Source organism: Petromyzon marinus, chromosome 30 (genome assembly GCF_048934315.1).
Source record: "Petromyzon marinus isolate PM22_M1 ecotype Great Lakes invasive population chromosome 30, UKy_Petmar_22M1.pri1.0, whole genome shotgun sequence".
NCBI classification, from domain to species: Eukaryota; Metazoa; Chordata; class Hyperoartia; order Petromyzontiformes; family Petromyzontidae; genus Petromyzon; species Petromyzon marinus.
The window spans coordinates 2,460,382-2,486,405 of NC_133696.1; the positions used below are offsets into that span (position 1 = coordinate 2,460,382).

Below are 26,024 nucleotides of genomic sequence, written 5' to 3' on the forward strand. Positions count from 1 at the left end.
ACTCGCGAGGATCGCGGAGTAGGGGAAGCGCCCAACGGCTCCGCGTTTTTTGTTGCAGCGAATGTTTAGAAACCCTCCACCTTATAGTTGCAATTCGTAAAACACTGCATGGGACGTGTGGGAGCCTTTGTGAGGGTTCGTACGGTTGTGTCCAGAATTGTGCTGGCTTTTTATATTACGGTGAATATTTTTATTTTATTTTATCCAGCTTCTTTCATGCAAATGTTGCGTCACAGTTCTGTGGAATTTGTAACGTGCGCGATTTTTCACACGGAAGCATGGGGGACACCTGAGACGGTCAGAACCGGTGCCAACAGTTGCCCAGGCGCTGTTGTCCTATGTTCAGATGTTTGGCCAACTCAATTCACGAGTGTTTACACGTGCGGAGATAACCCCCGCACCCGGCGGGGGTAGAAACTCAATTCCAGTACAGATGGGCACTCGCTCAACGCTCGTGGATTGGGATCTTTACCAATTTGTAGGATCCACCGATTAGAGGCATGGACTGCCAGCCCCTGGCCCTTTTTAGCACCTACGGTTTATTCTATTTCGAGTTTTCCTCGATCTGAGGGTTGGCCGCGAGATGGACAATCCGACACCGCAGGGCTCTCTGTCTTTGGCAGTTGTTGTGACTTGTCCCATACTACCCCAGCCTCTCCTTAACCACTCCCACCTGTCCTCCTTACTGTGTCACCTTCGCTACACCCACCACTTTTAATAACAGCACTTTTTTTTTACTACTTTCATCTCATGTACAATTTTATAATTGTATGTATGATTAACTTATTTCGCGCCGTACTTGGCTAAACGTGGTATTCAGAGGTGCGGGATAATTATTGTAAAGCTCCTTGGACTGAAGCCATGTATAAATCAATTTAAGTTAAGATACTGAGCCCCTTCCAAGTATCAACCGTGGCGCCAATCCTGAGACCGAGCCTCAGGGCCGCCACCTTCTCCAGGCAGTCTCCGGGTTTCCGTGGGACGCAATGGCGGAGCCAGGATTTTCAGGGAGGGGGGGGGGGGCAACCCCTCCAGCAATGTAAAATGATAGAGGAGTTGTTAGTAAGTAAGGAGTTGTTAGTGAGTAAGGACTTGTCCCTTGCTTTTTATTCGACGCGTGTGCGGCGATGGCGCAGCCATCTAAGGTTCGATCGAATTGCGAACCGCGTTGTGTGATCGGCATTGCGCTCGCTGAAGGTGCTGATGCCTTCAGGGAAGTCGTGTGCTGTATACGCAACTGCGCACAATTCTGTGAGTCACTTAGAAATGCTTTGTCGTTACTTATTGCCAATTATGGACTCAGACTATTGTCATATCATCTCATAAAGTCCCTGGCACGTAATAATTTGCTACACAGTGGCAGTGGGGTCGCAAGATGCCGACATTACTAATAAACCCCAATGATCGGATCTAAATTAGGGATTTTGATCAGATCATTGGGGGGGCACGTGCCACCCCACCCCCCTCACTGGCTCCGCCAGTGGTGGGACGTATCCCTGGAGGACCACCATCTCTCTCTCTTATTGATCAACTCCACGAACCCCTGCACATTTTTATTTTGCCATTGATTCATTTTCAGGACTGATTGATTTTTGTTTATTTTTTTGCGTGGAGATCACTGTGGTTGAATAAAGAGCTTGTGCGTGTGCCAATAAGCAGCTTAGCTAGCTATCTGGCTATGTTCTCATTGGGTCTGGCAGCCGTAAACGAAATTTCCGCCGTGTGTACGGCACAAGCCCTTTAAATCTCGAGCGGTGACGGACAGCTCCGCCAGGGATGTGGCGGCTGCCACGCCCATTTAATGTGCAGTCAAAATTAATTACCGGCAGCCTTGCCGGTGGTGTCGTGAAACGCCTACTCCCCCGAAAAGTTTTTTTTTATTGACTTGAGTCGCGGAAAATTATTACGACACGGGCATTGGTAGTGACTCTCCCCATCCGCTGCTCGCTACCCAGCGCTCCGCAGAGCCACTGCAGTCGAGAAAAAAAAACAAGCGTGACCTAAACCCTCCCAGAGGGACGCTGCTAAAGTCATGCCATTGCAATTAATGTCGCGTGATTTCCAGGGGAAAGGGCTTAACCCTTAAGTCGGTTTTACGTTTCTTTACTCCTGAATTTAGCCCCGTTGCGCTATCGGCGTCGTGGCGTGAGGTGAAGAATTCATTGGGAACTCTCAAGAACCAAAGAAGATGAATCATTGCAGTCACGAAAGCTTTAAATCGAAATTTAACTCTCCCAGAGTAACGAATTGTCGGTGTAAGGAGATGTCATAGCACCTCTTCTGTAATCGGTTCCAGTGACCTCGTATCGACACAAAGAGGCAGCACTTGTTCCATCCATTGCATGACCGTCAAACTAATATAGTCTGAAAAAGAGTGATATAGCTTAGTGGGCCTAACCTGAGCTTGATATTAATTTCTCGGAGCTAGGGTTTTATTGAACCAAATTTCATCATGCTTTTTTAATTTGCTTTATGTGTGTGTGCATTTATTGGTGGCCGGACTGACACCATACATTCAGCCTACTTTCATCAGTAGCCGCCTGGATTCGGAGCCAGGACCTCGGCACATTTGGCTCAGCCACCCGCCGCCTCGAGCGTTTGCTGTGTCTGCTCCTCTCTTAAATACGGCGACGATCATTTACAACCCAATCTCACTCCACTGCTGGATGAAGGTCTCCGCACACCGCGTCGGTCACAAGGGCCGGCTGTTTCACCGTACTTGACGCGAGTCGGTGTGGCTTGGTGAAGGTGGCACCCTGGACCAGTTCGGTTATCGCTTGCCACTGATGTTAGCCTTGGCCCTCGGATCGAACTCAGGTCACCAGGTTCTGAGTGCCATAGAGTGTCTCGCGATGCTGTCACGTTTTGAGGCTCGCGTGCGTGCAGTCTGTACCTTTGTTGCGCAACAGTCGAGGTCGGGAATCAAACTCGGGTTCTTAGCAGAGGTGTGGTAACCACTGCACCATCGCTCCACCCCGCGTTTAATTCTGCCGTAGATTTATTTGAGCCCATGATGACAGTTCTAATTGGTTCATGCCGTGCAGCCCAGGGTACCCTGCTTTGCCCAGGAACAACACTTGATTATTCCCCTTGCTGCCATCACCACCACCACCACCACCACATTACCCTAAACCTTGTATGCATGTTGAACTTATTTCTCATCGCACGTAGCCACAGCCGTGCTAATCGGAGGTGCGAACCTGGAAGCGGGAACTCTTGTATCTGTCCAAACCCCAGCCAGGTGCGCGTGTTCACAATGTCACCCACGCAGGGTTTGTGAGATGATAGCTCACCCGGTGGGAACGGGTGAGCTCAGGGTGCACTTTGAGGTGAGGGAAGTCGCAGACTGGTTGTCCTTTTGCCACCGGAATGGCGCGGGTCGGCGGGCGGCATCGGGGGGGGTGGAGGGGGGAGATGGCGGCGGTGAAGTGTGTCCTAGCAAAATAAATAAACCCAGGGAGCTTTAATCCAGTTGCGAGGCAGACTGACAGAGAGAGAGAGCGGCGCGGGGAATTAAGGAGGGGGCAGAGAGCGAGAGAAAGAAATGCATTTCGTGCTCGCCCAACAGAGAGAGAGAAAAAAAACATCTCGCATGCTGATTTTTGTTCATTTCGGACGGGAAATTCCACTTTGTAATATTCTCAGCCAAACGCAAACAAGTCCGTACCGCGTACGTGCATTTTGCTATTTTAGCAAGGCGCAGATTTCCCGATTAGATGATTTTCAGACGCAGCGCAGGGCTTTGCTGCGCTGCTTGGTTTAGTGAGAACGAGCGAGCGCTGCGTTTGGAATAAAATGTTTGGGTGGGTTGGTGGGGGGGGGTGAGTTCTAAAATGTTTTGTCGCTTTTTAATTCCCCCTCCCCGAGTTGTTTCAGGCCGAGCGCGGTCTGAACGCACATGCAGCGCTGGGGTTGTAAAATAAATGAAATAAACTACGAGCGCTCAAGAGCACGAGGCGGCTGTGTTGACATAAACCTTGAACCTGTGCTGTGTTATCAAACAGCAGACATCTGAGCTGTACGTGACTTTGTCTGGAATCGTCTGCTCATGCCGCAGAAAGAAAAAAAAGATAGTATATGCTAATCAGCAAGGAACGTCCAACGCAGTCAGCTCGGTATCTTCAGACTCCTGAAGAAATCCGGAGAGCTATGAAGCTCTTTTCCACACATGTCCAGTAGGCGCAGGTCAAAACGTTATAACAAACAATATATAAAAAAAACAATAGGAGTGCAAAGTATAGTAAAGGTAAGCAAATAGCTAACAATAAATAAATAACTATACTAAAACGAAACTATTTTTTATTTCACCAGGTAAGGCCCACTGAGCTTTATAGTTTTTTTTCAGAAGCGGCTTTGGCCACAAATGATAGCCCAACGAAGTGGCTTGTCATCACGTGGGCATTTATAGCAGCCAAATAAATCTAATTGCATTTTTCTTAATGTGGAGGGGAAAAGCTGGAGGGGCCGGAGAAAAACATTATTGCGATCACGGGGAAAGAGACACGCAAAACTCCAAATATGCAGTCTTGATAACTGTAATCCACCACTGCGGAGGCAGCAGCAAGGGTTGGTGAATCACTGCACAGATGTTGTGAAACTCCCTTCCTGTGAGTGTCGAGGAGGTGCCATAGCCTGGCTCACCAGGAGAAGGCAGAACGGCGTGTGGACAAATCGCCATCTCGTTCCCATCTGCACGGGGATAGGGTGTTGCTCCCCCCGCGTGTGTCGTGGGTTTTTCCTCCGGCTCCTCCGGCCTCCTCCCACTCGCTGTGCTGAAGACAGCTCGTCATTCATTGGCTGAAAACTTCTTCAAGTAAAAAGCCTGATGCAGCAGCATCAGCAGGACGCTCCTGAAAACGAGTCCAACGACTCGGCATGGCTCTCCTGCATAATAAAGACGCTTTACAAAAAAAGACGACGATAATTATCACAGTCGTGCGCACACGTGGTGCATGCAACGGGATGGGGTTTAAGCAACTTTGAAGCATGTCATGGAACGTGGCAAAAAGAGTGAGCGCCGTAGGCGTGCATTGGGAAACGGAGCGGTTGCCATTTGTGAGACACGCTTGTGTAGGATGGAGGGAGCGGAGGTTTACCGGGCGGACGTTGGAGTGACACCCGGGGGTTAACGAACAAGTGGCGGACCTGTTAGGGAGGCTGTAAGACCTGGGCCTTGAAGGTCGGGTGACGACCTGTTAGGGAGGCTGTAAGACCTGGGCCTTGAAGGTCGGGTGACGACTTCGCGACAGCCGCAGGTTATCTCGATGCGACGGCGAGATGTGGTGGCATGGACACCGTTGGCCCTGATGATCGTTTGCGCCAGACCTTGCATTTATATGCAATTCAAGATCTGTACTAAATGTATTTCCTATATTCTGTGCCGGGTTGTGAGAACGGTTAGATTGAAAACTCATTTCTTTAGAACGGCTTTTTGTGTTTAGTTTGTTGTCCTTCCCGCACACCTCCGATTGGAGTGGTTGGCTACGTACGGTGCGAAAGAAGTTCAACATACATACATATGAAGTTCAGCATACATACAACGATATCATGGGGCCTTTTTGCCAGTATCAAAGTATGAAAAATAATAGGTTTTACCCTTTCTGCCAATAAAACAGCAGGTCTTAAGATGTTCAATAAATTAAAAACCTTTTTGCAAGGAATCGTGTCTGCATTAACCACACGTCCTTGTGGTGAACATGCAAACAAACATGCCTCTGATAATCTATGCATTCTCCTGACAGTGGATGAGACTAGGCCATAAAGAAGGTTGTCTCTGGTGTTGGCCAATCTGTCTCAAAGGCATTGCAAATATATCATGAGAGCAATGTGTGTTTGCATGTTCACCACAAGGACGTGTGGTTCATGCAGTACTTGATTCCTTGCCAAAGGCATTTATTTAGTGTTTGAACATCTTGACACCTGCTGTTGTGTTGCCAGAAAGGGTTAAACCTATTCTTATTTTGCATACATCGATACAAGGAGTCGTGAGTAGGCGTATTTAGCCCTCAGCAGTTGACTTGTAACCCAAGCAAAGCCTTGCACGCATTCTGGTTGACTTAGACTTGTGAAAATTCAAATTAAACAAAGGTCCCTCACGTATCAGTAGGCACGTAACGATAATACGTAGATTGATCGGCGAATATCATTTCTAACGCTCTCGCTACGTGCATAAAATCACTCGCGTAGGAACAGATGCATGATTCCTATACGTTTATGCGAATGGAGTGGTGGTGAAGTGGTTGGCGTACTGCACTACGAAGTCAGAGACTTGAAAGTTACTTATTTTGAATGTGCGTCTAGATTTATTTCTAGCCTCTTAATCCGGCAACTATAATAAAAAAAAAACACACTAAATATAAAACTCACCGCCGGGTTCTAATTGTATTGTCACTAGTTATTTAAGATTCATTTAATAGCGGTGTTTACATGTGCTTTTATTTATGAAAGCTCATGGTATATAATCCTGGCAAATGTTACCTTTGACGTTCTTTAAAGAGGTAAATAAATATGTTGGCTTCGTGCAGCCTGCCGCTGCCGTTATAGCGGTTTTGCAGAGAGAGAGAAAAAGTCCAGAAATATTACATTTCTTAAACGACTTCAGCAGCTGCTTTCTCACATATAACTTACATTTGAACGTTTATGTAATGCCTGCGTAGCTTACATGCTCGCCAATAAAAAAAACAACATTTGATTTATGGCGCTTCTTGCTTGCAAGCGGATTTTTACTCCACGTGTGCATTTATTGAGAAATCCTCATTTATTTTGTGATATTTTACAGGAGAGCGACCCTTAATGGGCTCAAGTGAGCAGACGATTGTTATCCTGTCAAACAAATTTTCCCTCTGATGCTGCTGCTGCTTTGGCAGTGGTGTACAAAGATAGTTAACACAACAATAACTCAATGCACGCACTTCTCAATACCGCTGAGGCTATGAATGGTTTTATCTTTTATATATATATCATAGGCGACATTTCGGGCTGTGTCCGGTGGCGGTGGGTTAATGACACATTTATATTTTTGCGATCTAGCCCAAACAAGTTTTATTATGGATGGCAGTAAACTACTATTTTTTTATTTTAAAAGCTAAGGCCCACTTAGCAACATAGCTCTTTTTCAGAAGAGACCTGGCCACAAATGATAGCTCAACGAAATGGCTTATCACGTGGACATGTATAGCAGCCAAATACTCTAAACGAGTGATGTTGATTCTAAATGTGGAGGGAAAACCCAGATAACCTGGAGAAAAATCCACGCGACCACGGGCAGAACATGCAAATTCCAAAGATACAGGGATCGTCAGGGTCAGGATCGAACCCACGACCTCCTGCATACCAAGCGAGGGAATTAACATCTAGCCACCATGGCGCCTTACCACCACGGGCTAGTAGTACCAATGGAAGAGAGATAAGGAGCCCACTGATGAACACACTAAAAATGTATTTTCAAAGCTACAAAACCTCCTTAAGCCCTGTCACTGCGAAACTCGCCACAGCTCACCAATGCTAATGCCCAACACCCGCACGAGCACCTGGGCAATATTGGCAGCGGAAGGCACCTTGAACAAAGCGCTCTCACGGGAAAAAAAAAACTGTCACATCATGCTGCGCGTCCCAGCGCGGTTAGCGCGCGCTTTTGCGTTATCTCACTCGACTCACGTGCGCGTCCGTTTGTGTGGGCATTTGTCTATTTTCCACGCGTGAGTGGTTTTGCACAGACTCCCCTTGATGTTGAGGGCTCGTCAGCTTGTTAAAAATAGACACCACAAATGAATACTTTTTTTTTTTAAGCCTATCATCCTGTTGGCCTTTCCAGACTTTTGTTTGTTTGAGCAATTTCTGGACCGGCTTTTTGGGTTTTCACCAGCAGTCAGGCGTGTGAAGCACATGCAATGTAATGATGGTCCAACCAGACGACATTGATGATTGTGCTCCTGCCGTCTGAATGATGTGGCCCAGTTTGAATAAATAAAAGTACTGCAGTGGAGCATTGTTGATTGGCGCCACGGTGGCTAGGAGATGTTAACTACCTCGTCTGGTATACAGGAGGTCATGGGTTCGATCCCGACCCTGACGCCTACATATTTGGATATTGCATGTTCTCCCCGTGCTCGCCTGGGTGTTTCTCCGGGTCCACCGGTTTTTCCCCTCCACATTTAGAAATGTGCATTCAGAGTATTTGGCTCTAATACATTTCCACATGATAAGCCACTTTGGCGAGTGATCATTTGTGGCCAGGTCGCTTCTGAAAAAGAGCTATATAGCTCGCCTAGTTTAGTTTTTAGTTTAGTTTGATTGTTAAGCAAATATGCAACTTTGTCTTCCGTGTAGGTCGGTGTTTCTCAACTCCCGACTTCGTGCCCAGTACAGTACACCTTTTCGTGATTACCAATCATCAGGCGCATACGGTGTGCGGTGGCCTAATTTGAGTACGAGTTGAAGTGATTTGGAGAATCGCAAGAGGTGAACTGTGGAGAGGTGGTGCGTGGACTGGAGCTGAGAAGCACTGGTTTGCCAGCAGTTATTGAGAGCGCGGTTGTGAAACTCACGGTCGTCTGTCTTCTTTGCCACCTTGTTTAATGTTTATGCGTGGAGACGGGGATGATGGATCGCGCAGAGATCATGAAGTGAGCGAGACCGCCACACGCTTGTGCGGGTAGCGAGGCACTTACAGGAGGCAGTACAGCAAGTAGGATGCTGACCTATACTCTTTACCAATTGATGGCATGTGATGCATATCGGTGGTCCCCTGGTCCTGCGGTTTCTTCTCGCATTTAAGACATCCAAGAGAACATGGCCTAACTTTTGAACTATGACCTTACTGTTTACGGTCTTGAGACTCAGCGGATGCTTTTCTCTGATAAAAAAATAATAGCAATGCAATTCCTTCCCGCACCTCCGATCAGCACGGTTGGCTACGTACGGTGCTAAACAATTTCAACATAATACATATTTATGTGTTTTTTTTCTGTAAATTCCCTGAAAGGTGTGCTGCTGTACTTGTTCGCCTACGTATATCAGATCTGTAAACAACGATAATAGCCCCCATCGCAACAGCATAATAGCGCAAGGCTGGAAAAACCATACCTTTGCAAACTTAGACACGAGTGTGCGTTAAAACCACGCGGCCAGTGTGCGTACGTGCATACGGCCATTGTGGCCGGCCCGCAGTTGTTTTCTGTCGCTGCATCGCTGCTGCTCCTGCTGTCAGTCGATCATCACATTCACTCAAATCAATTTTGTTGGTGACCAAAGACAAAGAGGACCAACAATGCACTTCTTCAGGAAATGCCGATGGGTTATTGTTTCTCTCGAATCAACCTGTCTGTACATTCAAGCGTCGTTTATCATCGCCGTGGCATTGGAATGTCTTGTCTGTCCTCAAAATGCTCGATCATCATCACCGCCATCACTCGTAAACACTGCCTTTTTGTAAGAGGGGAAAAGTACACAAGCTAAGTTGTCTCTCCCGTCTCTCGACCAGGATTGGTGGACAGAGAAATAGCCATGCACAGCTGCGAAGCTCAGCCGTGCGTGATTAGCGCCCGTACGCATACGCACTGATTGTGCGCACGCAAAAAAGTATCCTCAGACCTCCGATCAAAAACACCTGGCGTTCATCCGATCTCTCACAGTCGCGCGGAAGCTGAAGCGAGCATGAGCACAGATTGCGCCCGTGCGGGCGACCACGAGCCCGCGACACCTGGAGAGAGCGGCGCGTTATCGGGCTGCTTCGGGGCCTACCGTGTGCATAGAGGAGGGGGCAATCTTGATTTGAAGTTTTCGTGACTGCAGGGATTCATACTGTTTGGTTCTTCCGGTAAAGTCACGTAGGTAGAAAAATAAAATAAATTAGATCACGACGTTTCGATCGCAACACAAGCAATCATCATCAGCTGGGAAAACCACGGCAATATATTTTTTTTTGCTGAAGGAGGGGGCATTCCAGAGACACCCATTGCGGTCCCGCGCCTGTACTGACGAGCGTGGTGAGGTACAGTGAATTAACTCCCCGACGACCCACAGCGGCTTGATGAAAAAGGGCTGTCCATGTGTGCACTTAACTGAAACGTATCCTGTGTGAGCTGTTTTCTGTCTGCCTCTCTGCATATCGATTTAAAGCTCATTCCTTTCGAATTGCTTTTTTGTGTTTAGTTTGTCGTCCTTCACCCGCACCACTGATTAGCACGGTTGGCTACGTACGGTATGAAAGAAGTTTAAGCATACGCATGCACATACAAACGGTGGTTGGATGGCGAGCCGGTCATAAATTTAATCCACAACCACACTCGGCTCGAACTTTGTGTCTGCAAGAAGAACCTAGAACCTAGCAAATGTTCTCCTTGCAGACACAACGGGCGTTCGCTGACACCACTTTGCCCCAGTCGTCTCTAGCCATGCTAAACAAGGGTCGTACGTGTTGTGTGTGCGTGCGTGTGTGTGTGCATGCGTGCGTGCGTGTATTGTGCGTGTGCGTGTGCGCGTGTGCGTTGCGTGTGTGTGTGTGTGCGTGTTGCACATACGCATTGACCGCTGCCCAGGCACCTGCACAGCGAGCACGGCTTGGACGACCGGAGCGCCGCCCAGTGTCGCGTGCAGATGCAGGTGGTGCACCAGCTGGAGATACAGGTGTGTGTGCACACCCATCATGCCCGCCTGTGCACACGTGCGTGTGCGTGCGTGCATCTGCGCGCGTGCATTTGTACGCGTGCGTGTGGGAGTCACAATAACAGAGCGATTTCCTGATGCTCATATGAGCATCGAGGCGGCGCTGCTCATCTCCTGCTTACCGCTCTTAGCCAGGGCTGGGAATTCCACGTTCCTATGGCAGGGACGAGTCTATCCTTGGGAAATCCGCTGCTGTAGACTTCCCTGCAAAGTGGTGCTTATTTTATTCCCCCCTCAACAGGCTTCTGATTGGGATTTGAATCTGGAATGGGCCTCCCCTAGGTCGAGTCGGCCTTAGATGAGGGTCCCAGGTGCAGCCCGTTAACGTCGGCACCGAACGCGCAGGAAGCTGGTCACGCCGCTACCTTGAGTGCCGCCCCCACCTTAATAGGTGCTCGCTAACAGCAATGTACGTAGCCCAACTATGGAGGCTCGTGGTGTGCATGTGGCTATACATGTGCATTTGCGTGTGTGCAGTCTGGGTATCCATGTGTTTTTGCTTAAACAACGTACATGCACCATGAGTTTATTGACATATGCCATGCAGTGTTTATACATTTGTAGTTTATACACTCTCCCATATATGTGACATTTATTCAAGCGTGCATTCACAAATATACAATATATACATGTGTGTTTATACTGGATACGATGCATCCTGTGATTCAAATCACCCATAATTAGTCCAATCTCTTTAACCTCTTCTGGCAATAATGCAGGTGTTAAGATGTTCAAACACCAAATCGATGACTATTACAAGGCATCAGGTCTGCATTTACCACACATGCTCGTGGTAAAACATGCAAACAAATATGCTTTGATATAATCTTGCATGCACCGTCCTTGAAACTGATTTGCCTACACCAGAGACAGCCTCCTTTATGGCTTTGCATCTCACCGGTGCTATAGAAGAACAAAAAAAACCAACGGCAACAGGACACAAGGACGATGCAAACGCCGAAGCGTTAATAGGTCGGGCGAAAGAGTTTTTCAAAATCGTGTTTGATACTGGCAAAAAATAAAACAGGATCCCGTAGATATCCCAACCCCGTCGGGTGTTGGACGCCGAGCGTGGCTGGTCCTGGATGTGGCTGAGACGGGGCACCGCGACGAGGCTGTCGTCATTAGGCTCCGTGGCGGGCCTCAGGGGGCAGCGCCACAGTACCACATGGTTCGCACCGCCGTGCTCCAAACGACTATTCACCTCCCCCGCATTTCACCGACCCGCACCGACCAGCGCGGTGAAGTACGGTCGAACGACCACTACGACCCACACGGCGTGGGGGGGGGGGGGTGGGGGGGTGGGCGGCCTTGGTTCTGTTAGCGCGGTTGGGTATGTACGGTGCGAAATAAGTTCGACATGTATATGTAAGTACAGTCCGGCAGTGGATTGAGCAAATAGCTGCATGGATACACGCAGAAGACCGAAACCCCCCTCTACCTACAAGATCAATCTAGAGGATTTACATCAGGGTACATTGCTCGGATCCCATGCTAACATGCTGTGCTCTTTGCCCGCGTGCAGCTGGAGAAGGAGAGGGAAATTTTGGAGGCGATGATGTCCCATCTTCACGTCTCCAAGTCTCAGTCGAAGAGCTGCATCCAGCCGGTAACGCAGACACAAACGCGATGCTTCGTTTGTCATGTTCCCTTCACCCCAGGCGCCATCGTCGTTAATGCGACGCATGAAACGTCATCGTCGTCATCATCGTCATTTGCAACCCCTTGTCAATCCACCGCTGGGTGAAGGCCTCCCCGAGGCTTCGGTGTATCTCACGGTCTCACGATGCATTCATTCACCTCGCACGGCAGCTGATTTCACCGCTCCGCACCCTCGCTGCGCGACCTCTCGGGCGCATTTCCTCCTTTGGCTGCCACTCCATCGAAAATTTCCGATGCGGGGCCACCATCGCTTCTTAGCGACGTGTCCTGCCCGAGCGGCACGCGGCCGTTTATTAACGACTCGTCGTGTTTTTTTGTAAATGCAATAGAGGACGTCGTAGTTTCAAAGCATCAACGGGAAGGTTTTCTCTCGGAACCACTTTGGTGATAATGGGAAGACAGATGACGATGCCGACGTTTCACTTTATGAACTACAAATTTCTAGGTATTTTAGATTTGCCTGCAGGTGAACTTATGGAAGTGTGGCTGCCGGGAGCCAGTGGTAGAAATTCCACATTCCTATGGGGGGAGGGGGCGTTGGGTTGGGGGTGAGTCTACCCAAAGCACATCCACTTTTTGACTTGCCAACAAAATAGTACTAATTGTTTCAACCCCTGCAGGATTATGATGATGATGATGGTTAGTGGCACCGTCATTGCAAACAGAGTTTGCGGCGCGCAGACTCAAGATTGTGGAAATGTCACCGCTAAAAACAGAAACAAACTCTCAAATGATGAAATCATCGGAATTTTTTTTTGGCGGGGTGGGGGGGCGTTTATTATTCTTTTTCGCCGCACTCGTTATTTTCCTGCAAATTCATTGTTTTGCAAAACAAGTTTCTGGTTGACGGAAATCTTGGACGTTTGCCAGGGGGAGGGGAGGGGAGAGGGGGTTGGTCCCTGATTTCATCTGCGGCGCTTCGTCTTCGTGTGCCGGGCGTTGAGACCGCACGCACGCGTCCTTATCCACGGCCCCATCGTGCCTACGCACGCGTCCGTACAAATGCCGGCGCGTGTTACGATAGAGGCTGAACGCATATTCATCGGCCGCCGGTTGAAACGGCGACGTTTTTTTTTCGATGAACGTCAAGAACTTTGTGTCGCACACCCCTGATTAGAACGGTTGGGCTACATACGGTACAAAAGAAGTTCAACGTACAGAATCAGAATATTTATTTGTACTGGTAGAAATCCGATGAGCTGCGAAGCTCTCTTTCACCGATGTTCGCACAGCGAGGCAGCAGTGTTGCGTTCGAAGCATTGATTGACAAAAGGGCGGCACGTTATTTCACGAATACTTAAATTTATCGACTCTTATTTTTATTCGTCCATTGGGCCGGGTGGCAAATGTTCAGAAGGCTCTGTCGTACCCTCTAGTGGGGAAATATGACATTGCAGGGATTTTTGTTTATTTATTCCGGAGACGGTTAAAATATTCCCACAGCGCGCCCCATCGTCAGCGGTGGTGGCAGTGGGGCGTGAACCGGTACCTATTAGTGTCAGGGGTTGCCCTTCTTTGTAGTTAGACCACCCGCAGGGCTGGGCTGTCGCACCACAATAAACCGAATGCTTGTAACTCCCCCGCCATACATTTACAGATCTAATAAATAACCCAAAAACATAAAAACTTAGAAATTTATGCTTGCGTTTTTATACCCTGCCATTATGAGAAAGGGGTCATAACTTTGATAAGCTGTGTGTGTAGTGTGTGTACGCGTGTGATGTGTTGCAAGCCAGTGCTGGGTGTGTGTGCGCGTGTGGGGGTGTATTGTAGCGCAATGCCTTTCAATGCCTGGCAACGCAGGTTCACTCATTGCATATGCACAGTGACGGCAGCAATGGGAATCTGAAACCCGGTCTGGGCCTCCCTTAGGTAAACTCTGGACACAAAAATGTGTGCTTGATATGGCGCTGCCGGTCGTGGTTGGACTGGGTCAATACAGCGACACCGGGAATTTTCTCAATGAGTTAGTCCCTTGGTTGTACCCCAGCACACTGAGTGCAACTTGCAAAAGAACATCTACGATGATTCACAGGCCAGTTAAAAGGAACACAAGGGAGCTCTTTAACTGTCACCGAGAGGAAGGAAACATCTACACGCGTGGGCTCGCCGCGTTCATTGGGGAACTCTTGAGGTTTATATATGAGAGAGAGAATCTCAGAGATCCTGGCAAGAAGGGGCAAGGGTAGGGCGGTGCTGTCTGATGGAGTCGAGATGATGAGAGGCTCGCCGTAGGGGTCGCGTAGGGGTCGCAACTCTTGAAGAATTCTTGAAGGCATTGCGGCGTTAGCATGCTGATTGGCAGTGGCGTAAATAAATCCAGATAAATATCCACTTATCAATGGTGATGGAACTGAAATTTCAACTCCACCCGTCGGCCTCCGTTTGCTGTAAACCTCGATATTTCTTCTGTCGCAATAATAATTATTTACAGCCCCTTGTCAATCCACCGGTGGATAAAGGCCTCCCCATCCTCCATCGGTCATGGGGGTTGTTTGGCCATGCTGCTTCACCATGCTGGGCAGTGCAGGTTGGTACACGACAACGCCACCCACGTTACATGCCGACCCAAATCGCATCGCAAATTGTTCTGCGCCGTGCAGGCCGCCAGGTTCATAGTGCAGTGCGCAAACCACTGTTACAGCGGTCCCCACCCCCCCCCGCACGCTTTAATTAGCGCAAAGCATATTGGGTAGGCGGTCAGTGTTTTGAGATGCGGTCGCATCTGGACGTTACGTAAATCCAATTCCTTTTGTAATTTCTGAGTCGGCGCACAAACGGTTAGAACACTGGGCTTGCAATCCAACGGTCACCACTTCGATTCCATCCCCCAGGGGCGGCAGTTGAAACAATGGCGCAGGTTTCTTGAGTCCCCCCCCCGTCCCGCCTCTCTCTCTCCAACCGCCCACCGCCTCTGTCCACCGAGAAATGGGATCCACCGCAGTGAATTGATGCGCAGGCAGGCCGCGTGTGGCAGGGTAAAGTGTGGGTACCCGCCGCCTCTTCCGAAGTGTCCGCTAGGCTGGCGCCTGCACGTCATTCCGTGTCCCCCTTCCCTTCCCGTGTTTTTTTGCCCGCCGCAGCTGAACCTGGCGCGGTCGGTCCCCGAGACGCCGCCGCGGAGCAAGACGCTGGCGCCGCACACGCCGCCCACGCCCTGCGGTCCGCCGGCGGCCCTCGCCGTCCTCTCGGCGTCGTCGGCGGCCTTGTCGGCACCGCCCCCCCTGGCTCCGCTGCCCCCGCCGCCGCGGCTCTCCGTGTCGCCGGGCTCCGGCATGGGGGTGGTGCAGGGGCTCACCGTGCTCACGCAGAGCACCATGCAGGCCATGCAGGCCGTGGGGCCCATCCGGCGCCGCAACCTCGACAAGTTCGGCTGCCTCTCGAGCGGTGAGCGCCAGCGGGAGGAGGTCGTCCCTCCGGCGGGGCCGTGACGCCGACTGGCTATGTGCCGTCGTGCCCCCCCCCCGTGCCCCCCTCCCCGTGCCCCCCCCCCCCCGCGCTTCCCCCGCGCCCCCGCTGGCAGCTGTCCCTGTGTCGTGTAAGGTGGCTCAGTACCTGGCCGTGTAAGCGGGCCTTAGTCTGCCAGTAGGGGCCGACGATCGCTTTGTGTTATCCCAATCGATTAAAATAAAGTAACGTCCATTTTCACTCAGCAACTGTAGATATTTGCCGGAGGAACACAACTGGAAAATACAGCCGAGCATCATGAAGGCCTCGGGCCAATGACTGAAGGCGGACCGAGATCGCGTGATGAATCGAAGGGGCGGGCGAGAGCAGGTTGGAGTGCTTTCTAAAAATGTAATTTTGACGATGGAAAGCAGCCGAAACATTGTCCATGGAGTGTTTAGTCGGTGTGTAGTGCACGTGTGTGATGACGTCTATCAGAAAGGTGGACGTCGATGAGGAAGAGCGAACAAAAGTGCGCACAAAAGTGAGGTGGGGGAGGTTCATGCTTAGAATTGCACTTAGAGACAGAAAGATGAGCACGTGGTTTGGAGAACGCATTGAAATCAGAGACGTCGTATTGACCGTTGAGAATAGCAAGCGTTTTCGGGCAGGGATACGTCGCTGGGGCGGATGACGTCCGGTGGTCGAGACTGATGATGGAGTGCAGCCAAATGAGTGAATTACTCCCGAGAGGTCGATTGCCGCAGGGACGGAGCGATGAAATCGGCTCGCACGTGGGTAGGAGCAAGGTGGATCGTTGCAGAGCACGACCGTGAGATATGGCGGCAGCTTTCTGGGGGGAAAGCCTTCGCCAGCAGGTGATAGATCGTGGCTGGGCCGAACGTCCCTGCCATGGCCTCGAGGGTTAATTATCGCTCTGTCGGTTGGCTACCTCCGATTAACACGGTTGGCCACGTACGGTGCGAAAGAAGTTGTACATACGTACGTACATACGTCGGGGAAGAAACTTTTTTTTGACGGAGCGACAACGATGCCTTCTCTTTTGCAGAAATAGCGCAGAACCAGGAGTTTTACAGGAACGCGGAGGTGAGACCTCCCTTCACGTACGCCTCTCTCATCCGGCAGGTGAGATCCCGTCTCGGCACGCCACGCCCCGTGCCGTCATCGCTGCTGACATCTACGAATTTTCGCTCCGCTTCTCGCCGAATCTCGTTAACTTGAGTTTTGTTTGAATTGCTTGTTATGCCGCTGTTGAAATATCTCTTGAAACCTGCCGTTTCCCACTTTCCGCAGGCCATCATAGAGAACCCCGACCGGCAGCTCACGTTAAATGAAATCTACACTTGGTTTACGACGACCTTCGCCTACTTCCGCACCAACACGGCCACTTGGAAGGTACCCGGCGTTTTGAAACTTTACCGAATTTTTTTTTTTAAACATACACATTTGATTCTTGCATGTCACCGCGTCGTGACAGATTGACGCGTTGATGGAAAGTATGCGCTTGAGTGTGCGCGTGCTCGTATGAATTACGCCTGTTACGGAAGGGCGAACGGTACTTTTAAATTATGAAAAAATCAGAATAGGTTTTTCATACTATGATACTAGCATAAAAGGTCCCGTTTGGTTCTTTCAAATACATTGGTAGACAACCACGCATTTTGAACACATGCCGCAGTCACCTCAGTGCGAAAGGCCCTTACGGTGACTGTGCTAAAATAAGAAACGCAATGTTGCCAGGTCGAACCTGTCCCCCTCTCGTACCCGATTAGTGTGGCTTAGGTGCTTGCAGTGATGCACAACGCTCCGTTTGCGCTTTACACTGGCAGCCCTCACGTTCAAATGCAATCAACAAAAATGTCATATTTCAATCGCCTAATTAAATGTAACACCCACATACTTGCCGGGGGGGGTACGTGCACAACATGGAAGAGGTCTGCTGTGTGGGTTACACGCTGAGCAGAAGCTTCGCAATTAATGTTTAAAGGGAAGCAGCCACAAGCTGCCGTACTTGTACCCCCATAGCCGTACCTGTCCCCCCATAGCCGTACCTGTTCCCCTGTACATGTCCACATAGCCGGCCTGCATTCTGTTCCAGCGCGATTCATTTTTGTTCTCCCACCTGAAAATAACTAAACTTAAGCACTCTCTGTAGAAAAATAATTACCCAGTAATAGTGATAAAAGGAATTGATTTAAAAAAAATGTGACTTGTTTTGACAAGTCTGGGTCAGGAATTTATATTGGTACAGTTGTATTTACGAATCAGACGATCGTTTTACTGTTGGGAATAAAAATGCCTTCACAGGCTCAATTTGTTGTTAGTTTAGTTCGTGTGGCGGCGGTGCGTTTTGCTGTTTATGGGCTCGCCGTTGTTTTAACCCTTTCAGAAAGCGATGGAGGCGTCGTGGCGTCGCGCGTTCCAGCGCCGCGCTTTGTTCGTTGTGCGGGCGTTCGCAACGGGCAGATTGTCGGTCGAAAGACCGCGACGGCGAACGGCCCTCGCCTTGTGGCCATCACGGTCGAGCTGAGCTTTGCGCAGTAGCCGAAGGAGCAAACGGTGGCACGCCGCGTGGTTCTGTGTCGGCGCGGGGGAGGGGGGGGGGGCGCAAACTGGAAAACTCAAAATGCACGACTGAATTAAGCGTGGCGTGATGATAGGGGGGGTCATCCATTTATTATACACAGCCCACAGATTTCTGCTCAACAGGTGGTTTAATGTTGTGATTGAATAATTGGCAAAAGCGATCGTGAGAGGGTTTTGAAAGCTGTAATAGATGTATGAGGTTGGGTCAAGATGTGTTTTATATAATTTCCTCCCTGAATTTTTTTACTTGGGGTATTTATAAATGTGCTTTATAACTCGGTTAAGTATAATAAAGTCGACAGACCAAACTGTATGAAGTAAAACAATCAAATTAGTTTAATGAAAAGAGTTTGAAATAAATTATATCGACGTGTCCAGGATTCGTATGTTAAACAGAGGAGGCGGCATTTATCCACGATGTTGTGTCACATCGATCCGGTTATGTGCGGGGGTTTTTTTTTGCCGTTTTGGTCAGCTTCGACGTGGCTCCACACCGACCGGGAGGCTCAGTCGCCGGCGGGAATACGAGATGGTGGTGGTTGTTGTTGGCATTGTGGCTTCTGCGCAGACAAATAAAATAAAAAGTTATCACCGTCATCGTAAAAAAATTCAGGTGTAAGATGACAAACATTCCCAGCAAGTGCCGTTCATTGCACCTCACCTCGAGCTGATAAAAAGTCAGAAGCGACAACCATGTGTGAATAACAGGATGTGATGGACGCTATAAACCCCACTCAGGGCCCAATATGCATGGGGTGGAGCTGCTTTTGGCACGACGTGTGCACAACCTGGTTGTTGGGCGAGTTCACTGTTTTACTGTTTTCATTATTTAAAGACGTTTCACTGCCCCGGTCTTTTAAAGGGCTCTCAAGACGTGTTGTTGTTGTTGTTGTTGACCAGGCCGGAAGTCCTAAACACGTCCAGTGACTCACCGCCTTGTGTTTTGTTTGTTCCTTTTTGTGTCCATTTTCTTCCCATCCCATCCGCTCCCGGGTACTCGTGCGCCCGTCCGTCCCCCCCACCCCAGAATGCCGTGCGGCATAACCTGAGCCTGCACAAGTGTTTTGTGCGTGTTGAGAACGTTAAGGGTGCAGTGTGGACGGTGGACGAGCTGGAGTTCCAAAAGCGAAGGCCGCAGAAACCCACAGGGTAACGCGCCGCGCGCACGCGTGTGTGTGTCGCGCCCACCCGACCCGTCGCCCCGGGCTACCGCCGTCTGCCGCGCTTCACCGCTCTCTGTTGTTGTGCCCCTTTGCGCCTCCAGGGTTGTGAGATCTTGGCAACGTAACCCGCAGCAACCGGTCCTCGCCGTTGCCGCCGCCCTGCCCTTCCGCCCCCCCCCCCCCCCGCTTTACGCTTGCTTTGCTTCGCCACCCCTTGCTTGGCTGCCTTGCCATGCGCGCCGCACTCTGCTGGGCCGTGGAGCTCAGAGGGAAAGGAAAACAAAGGGTGATTTTTAAATACATTTTGAAAAACCAACGAATGCTGAGAAGAAGGAATTTTGAATCAAATTATTTATGAGCCCTCCCCCCCCCACTACCCCATAGTTCCCCCCCTCCACCCCCACCCCACTCTCCATCCCGACTCTCGATTTCCACCGGCGTTTGGATGTTGCTGAATGTTAATGGTGGTTTGTGAGTGACTCCCCTCTTGTTGTTGTGTCTCCCTCTCTCTCCCCCCACTTCCCCGCCCCCCGTGGCCACTCCCCCACCGTCCCTCTCTCCCGTGCCGCTCCACAACTACTCCGCGCTGGCTTCGCTGCCCGCTTGGAAAATCCGCTTGAACCTCGCGCGCCGCTGCCCCCTATTTGCTCCCCGTCCCGCTAACCTGCTGCCCAAATCCCCCCCCCCCCCATCTCCCCACCCACCACCACATTCCCCACGTGACCCCTGACCCCCGTTCCCCCCGCCCCCCCAATGTGACCTCCGCCTGCCCCGCGCCGCACGCATGCGCGCGCTCACGCGCACCCGCTGCCGCCCGCATGCCAGAACGCCATCCGCACCAATCTGTCGAAGCACCCATGCTTCGTGCGGACAGAGGTGGGAGCCGGTTCCGTTTGGACCTACCGGGGCACCGACAGCAACAGGAAACCGTCCGGCAGGGCTCTGAGGAAATACCTCCTCCAGTAAGGCCGCCTGCCGCTACACCTCCCTCCCTCCCTCCCTCCTCCCCACCGCTTCTCCCTACCGCCCCGTCTCCTCCTTAACCCCACCCCGGCCCTCCGCTTTGGCTGCCTCCGCTTCGCTTGCGCCAAACGCTTTGCCCCGCCCGCTTGCTTGCGAGTTTGCGCGCGGCCTCTCGCTTCCATGCAGGGGTCCCGGTTGTTCCGCGTTGACCGCGGCGCAGTGAGAGTGCTCGGCACGCAGAGGCTAACCGCGGGGAGGACCCCACCGCCTCCCCCCCCCTCCCCGTGCGATCAACGTGGTTGCCAGCGGTGGTGGTGATGGTTCGGCCTCCGCGAATGTTACCAGTACACAAAGAGGCTGAGCGTTGAGCAGCCTCCGTGCCTCTTCTCCACTGGACAACCAAACCGCGTCCGTCGGGGCTGCCCTGTGCCGGCTCGGGAGGCTCCGGGTTGTTTTTTCCACTGCCAACTACAGTCACACGCGATAAACGCGTCGGTACGCACGCAGATGAACGCTGCGTTGGAGGTGTGAACTGATTCGCGTCACACGCATTGATGGCGTCATTAGCTCCGTCCCTGGCCCTACTTGCCCCCCCCCCCCACCCCGAGCCAGATTGAGATGCCTTGAGAGACCGGCGTATCACTGGTTGGTTACGGTTTGGCTCGGCAAATATCCCAGTGGAAAACCACCCGTGTTGCGAGGGGGCCCCTTGTGGTGGCTCGGCTCAGATGTGGCAGTGGAAAAAGTCTCCCGGAGCTGGCGTTAAGGCCTGAGGCCTAGCCTTGAGGACGCGTTGGGTTGGTGAAACCGGCCCTGTTGGAAACGAGGTGTTCGCTCGAACTCCATTCGGTTTTTGTCGTTGGTCTTGTGATTACGATGATGCAATATATCGGTGCCGCCTAGGTGAACCTCTGCATTGTTTATTATTATTATTATTGTTGTTGTTATCGTAGTGCCTGTAATTACGTACACACGCAGCCCCTGTGTCAATCCACATGCGGATGAGGACCTCCCAATCACCGTGTGGGTGGTTCTCTGGGTCGTTTGACCGTACATCACCTCGCTGCTCAGTTGTGGGTTGGTAAAGGCAGGGAGCATTAACACGGGAGTACAGCAGCACAGAGCAACGGTGGCTTTGGCTGCACTGCCTATCACGTAATAACATAATAATTAAAATGTATAATGCTCAATACATCCTAGGATCCCAGTGCGTAATGCATGAAAAGCAAGTAACAAAAACAGAACCGGGGCAACTGCCAAAACTAAAGAGGGAAGAAGGCCACTTCAACGAGATGGGGTTTCAAAGCAGACTTGAATCTATCTACCGCCTCTGATTTCCTGATTTTTCCAGTGGCAAAGGCGTTCAATAGCTTGGGTGCCACGCTAAGAAAAGCCTGGTCACCAAAAGAGCGCCAACCTAGACCTGGGAATGCTGAGTAGTTGGAGATCAGAAGATCTGAAGGACCTTGATGGAGTGCCTGTCTGTACGCGGCGGTTACCATTCCAAGCGCTGTCCAGGCTCAAATACCTGCTTAGCTTCTGATATCTAACGAGAGGCTCAAATGCCTGCTTAGCTTCTGATATCTAACGAGAGGCTCAAATACCTGCTTAGCTTCTGATATCTAACGAGATTGAACACAGTTTGGGTGATTTGGTTATAGGCTGGGATTGTTATTATCGATAATATGTATCCCGTAAGGTTATATATTACATAAATATGCTGGTAAGGGTAAGATGCGACTGTGTTCGGTGATAATTATGCATCCATCCATTATAATTCCTAATAGGCAACGTGAGACAGGAACAGATCACACAGTGGACTGGTGAGATACCTCAACATTACTTAGGAATGTTTAACATATTTTAAACTAAATCATATGGAGCAATTGGCCAAGTGCTCGTGTTATGCGTTTTTAAACATGGTTGCTGAGCACAGGCCTAGAGGCCCAGAATGTCAAGCAGCCAGCAACAAGCAGCACTATTTTGTCATAGATTACAGTTGACTCGTTTATTGAATTGTACAAAGGGTTATATTCTTGTAAGAGCTTAGGGAAAAGAAACGATGGGAGGGAATTCCAAAGTGGCACAGTGCAAAGGGAAGGAGCAGAGAGAGAGAAGCTTTGTGACCTGCAGTGTGATGGTCGAACACGCGGTGGTTGAGACGAAACCGTCAGTCTGGTAGACCGAGACCTCCACCCAACATGGGTGGAGGAATCGAGGAATGCAGTTCACGCAAACCCTAAACATGGTACTAGCGATAGAAGCGTGATATGGAGGCGACTGACCACCGGTGAGCCAGTGGCTGGAGTGAGTGCCGGATCGTAAGCATTGTTGAGAAAACAAACACGACTGAGAGAAATAATCACAAGGACTTTGCTGAACATCAAAAGCAGCACAAGAATTCTGGATGAAGGGACATGAAAGTAAAATAATTTCCAGCCATTCTCAATCCTTACCAACAGATGAAGGCCTCCCCACGCAATGTCGGTCACGAGGGGTTTTTGACCATACTTCACCACACTGGTCAGCGAGGGTTGGTGAAGGGGGCAGAGGGCTGGACTGATCTCACGTGCCATTGATGTTAGGGCATTTTTGTACCTATAACAACGATGCTGTTCATCAAGGAAATTCTCATTGAGGATTTGGACTCTTTTAGGAGGATAGCTTCATGCTCAGAGCTCCACACAGCTCGATTGAAGAATCCATTGGTCAATTGCCATGGCCTGATTGTCTGGCCTGTTCACCTTCCTCACAGAGTGGGCTTCATCAATTAAAGTAGAATCATCCTTCACTTAACTGAAAACGAAACTACTTTTATTTTACCAGGTAAGGCCCACTGAGCTCTACAGCGCTCTTTTTCAGAAGCGACCTGGCCACAAATGATCACTCAATGAAACGGCTTATCACGTGGACATTTATAGCAGCCAGTAACTTTAAACGCACGATTCTAAATGTGGAGGGAAAAAATCGGAGGAACCGGAGAAAAAGTAACGCGACCACGAGGAGAGGGACATGCAAACTCCAAATATACAGCAGGGGTTGGTTGGGCTCGAACCCCCGACCACCTGCATACCAGCCGAGGTAGTTAACATCTCGCCGCCATACATCCAACCTCAATTAGCGTTGCCTACGGCATGTTGGATATGTTTACCAATCATCAGACAGGTGCGGTGTGCAATGGCTTGATTTGTATCTGAACGGAGAAGACTTGGAGGGGAAGGCGGATACGGCAGTGAGTAGCGAGGACTGGGAAGCCTGCCGATTGGCTCCGTTGGTTCTTAGGCATCATCTTGGGCATCATCAGCCGTGGTCAATCGACTGCTGGATGAAGGCCTCCCCCAAGTTGCCGCCCACCATCGAGGGTGGACGATCGCTGACACGACAGCAGCGCGTGCGGGGGCGGAGGGGAAGCCCGGCGTCCTTGCGTCTTTCCAATGGAATGATGCTCGAAGTGAAACGCCCAGCACCGCACGAGCAAACCCCGCGGCATTCCCGTGCAAGTGGGCGGGCGCCCGTCACGGCAATTAGGGTCGCCACCTGTTCTCTTTTGCTTATTTAATTTAAAAACAACTCATTCTTATCGCCCCGTCGATTCAAAATTCCATCTGCCCTTGAGTGTGTTTAAGCCACACTCGGCTTATTGGTGTCTCAGTTGCAGAGCAGATGAACGCTTAAAAACGATGGACGATTATAAATAGTTCTCTAAAATATGCAATGGTCGGTGGGGGGGGGGGGGGGGTGGCGGTTAGATCGGTGGCACAGAGGTTGGCGCACTACGCCGTGAACTCTGCGACCTCGGTGTTATTCGCGACCATGGCTAACATGAGGGGCTCGTGATATCTTAACTGGACCTAGGCACCACCCTCCCCCTTCACCAACCTGCACTGATCTGCATGGTGAAGTATGGCCAAGTCTGCCCAGAAGGGGTGAGGTGGGGGGGGGGGATGACAAAATAAATTTGTCCCCCCCCTTCTCACGAAAAAGAGGGCCCCAAAATAGGCCTTTGGATGGTGGCATTAGCGGGGCCCTATTTGGGAATCTGCCTTGGGCCTCCAGGAACATCCGGGCACGCCTCTCCATTCTACGTGACTTTACCGAAAGAACCCAGAAGACGATCAAACAATTCCTAAAGCGGACACGGCATGGGGATGGCTTCATCCGCTATTGGTCCGAGTAAGGCCTGTAAATAAATAATGTGATTGTTATAAACTATACACCACGGGGCTAAGCCTGGGTGCAGTGGAGCATTGGTATTTGTTCGTAAGATGGAACGTTTATCAGCAAACGTTCCTTATAAATAATGCGGCCATCAGATCTCGGAAGCTTAGCAGGGCTGAGTCTGCTTCGTACCCGGCTGAGAGAGTGCCTACCCCGGGTGTGGGATGGAGGCTTGGCCTGCGAGGTGGCAATCCAGCAATGGGATTCTTAAATCTTGTCAATGCAGAGCTGCGAGCGTGCCTACTTGGGTTTTTTTCTGGGAAGTCACAAAGTAACAAATGCTTTTGATTTAAAGCTTTCGTGACTGCAGGGATTCATATTCTTGGTTCTTTCGGTAAAGTCACACAAGCAATCATCATCAGGTGATGATGATGATGATTGCTTGTGTTGCAGTCGAAACGTCGTGAGAATTTTATTGTTTTATATTTTTATTATTTAATTGTTTCCCTTCTACGTGACTTTACCGAAAGAACCAAGAATAAGAAATGCTAGTTAAGGAAATTGGCCAAATGCCTCGAGGACTCTCCTGAAGAGTTCTGCTGAGACTCAGCGGTCTCTTGGGCAATGGGCCCTACTATTTGTATTGTTTACTGATCACCAGTTTAGCTGCAATTGGTTTGACCATAAAGTAAGTGCGTAGTTGGAGGCCATTCAATGGAAAACAAACAAACAAACGATGGATTTTGAAAAAAGTACATGCTCTTTAAATAATATACAAATATCGTAAAAATGATAAGCCATGTAGCGAGTTCCAGCAGCCACGAGTCATTATTATTAATATTAGCGACTCTCTCTGAAAATGACGGCGGTACATTTTTGTAAGTCTCATCCAAAGACCAACGCAAAAACCTTAACATGTTGTGCAACGTTCTTTACGCGTGACACTTTCTGAACTTATATTTTGCTTTTATTCTGATTTTATCCCCCCGCCCGCCCGCCCGCCCTCGCTTGCCGTGCTTGCTCGCTTGCTGCTACCGCCTAACCCAGTCTCCACGCTCCTTCGCATGCTCGCTTGACTCATCGCTTTTGACTCACTGCCGCGCCCGCGATTTCGACACTCGTTCGTGACGGTTTGTCACCGCCCGTCGTGTGTTGCGGGAACGCCAGTTAGTTTGTGGTCACCCGCGGAGAGCGATGCGAATCGTGTTTGTGAATGGACAATGCGGAAGATGGCCGCGTCTTTAGCCCGGGCTTAATGAGCACCGAGCGGGTCACAGGTTCATCGAGCTCCGCTGGAGAGGGCTCGATTCCGAAACAACAGGCTTCTCCCACTGCTAGTCGCCAACTCTTCCTCTCCGAGTCTCGCAGTGTGTGGATAATGGACAGTAGAGCGTAATGTAATTTTCTTTGCTTAAACCC

The 26,024-nt window shown here is 50.3% G+C and overlaps 1 protein-coding gene across 5 annotated transcripts in view; it reads left to right on the forward strand.

The window, feature by feature from the left end:
* LOC116947448 (forkhead box protein P1-like) overlaps positions 1 to 26,024 on the forward strand; it is a 208,724-nt gene that overhangs the window by 172,287 nt on the left and 10,413 nt on the right. For 4 of the 5 annotated variants that reach the window (XM_032963198.2, XM_032963202.2, XM_032963200.2 and 1 more), the window contains 6 exons: positions 10,539 to 10,626; positions 12,191 to 12,274; positions 15,411 to 15,714; positions 16,784 to 16,860; positions 17,029 to 17,130; positions 20,310 to 20,446. In XM_032963198.2, the coding sequence (XP_032819089.1) occupies positions 10,539 to 10,626; positions 12,191 to 12,274; positions 15,411 to 15,714; positions 16,784 to 16,860; positions 17,029 to 17,130; positions 20,310 to 20,446 (792 nt within the window). Of the gene's footprint in view, positions 1 to 10,538; positions 10,627 to 12,190; positions 12,275 to 15,410; positions 15,715 to 16,783; positions 16,861 to 17,028; positions 17,131 to 19,348; positions 19,471 to 20,309; positions 20,447 to 26,024 lie in introns of all 5 variants that reach the window. The other variant, XM_032963201.2, reaches the window with a different exon arrangement.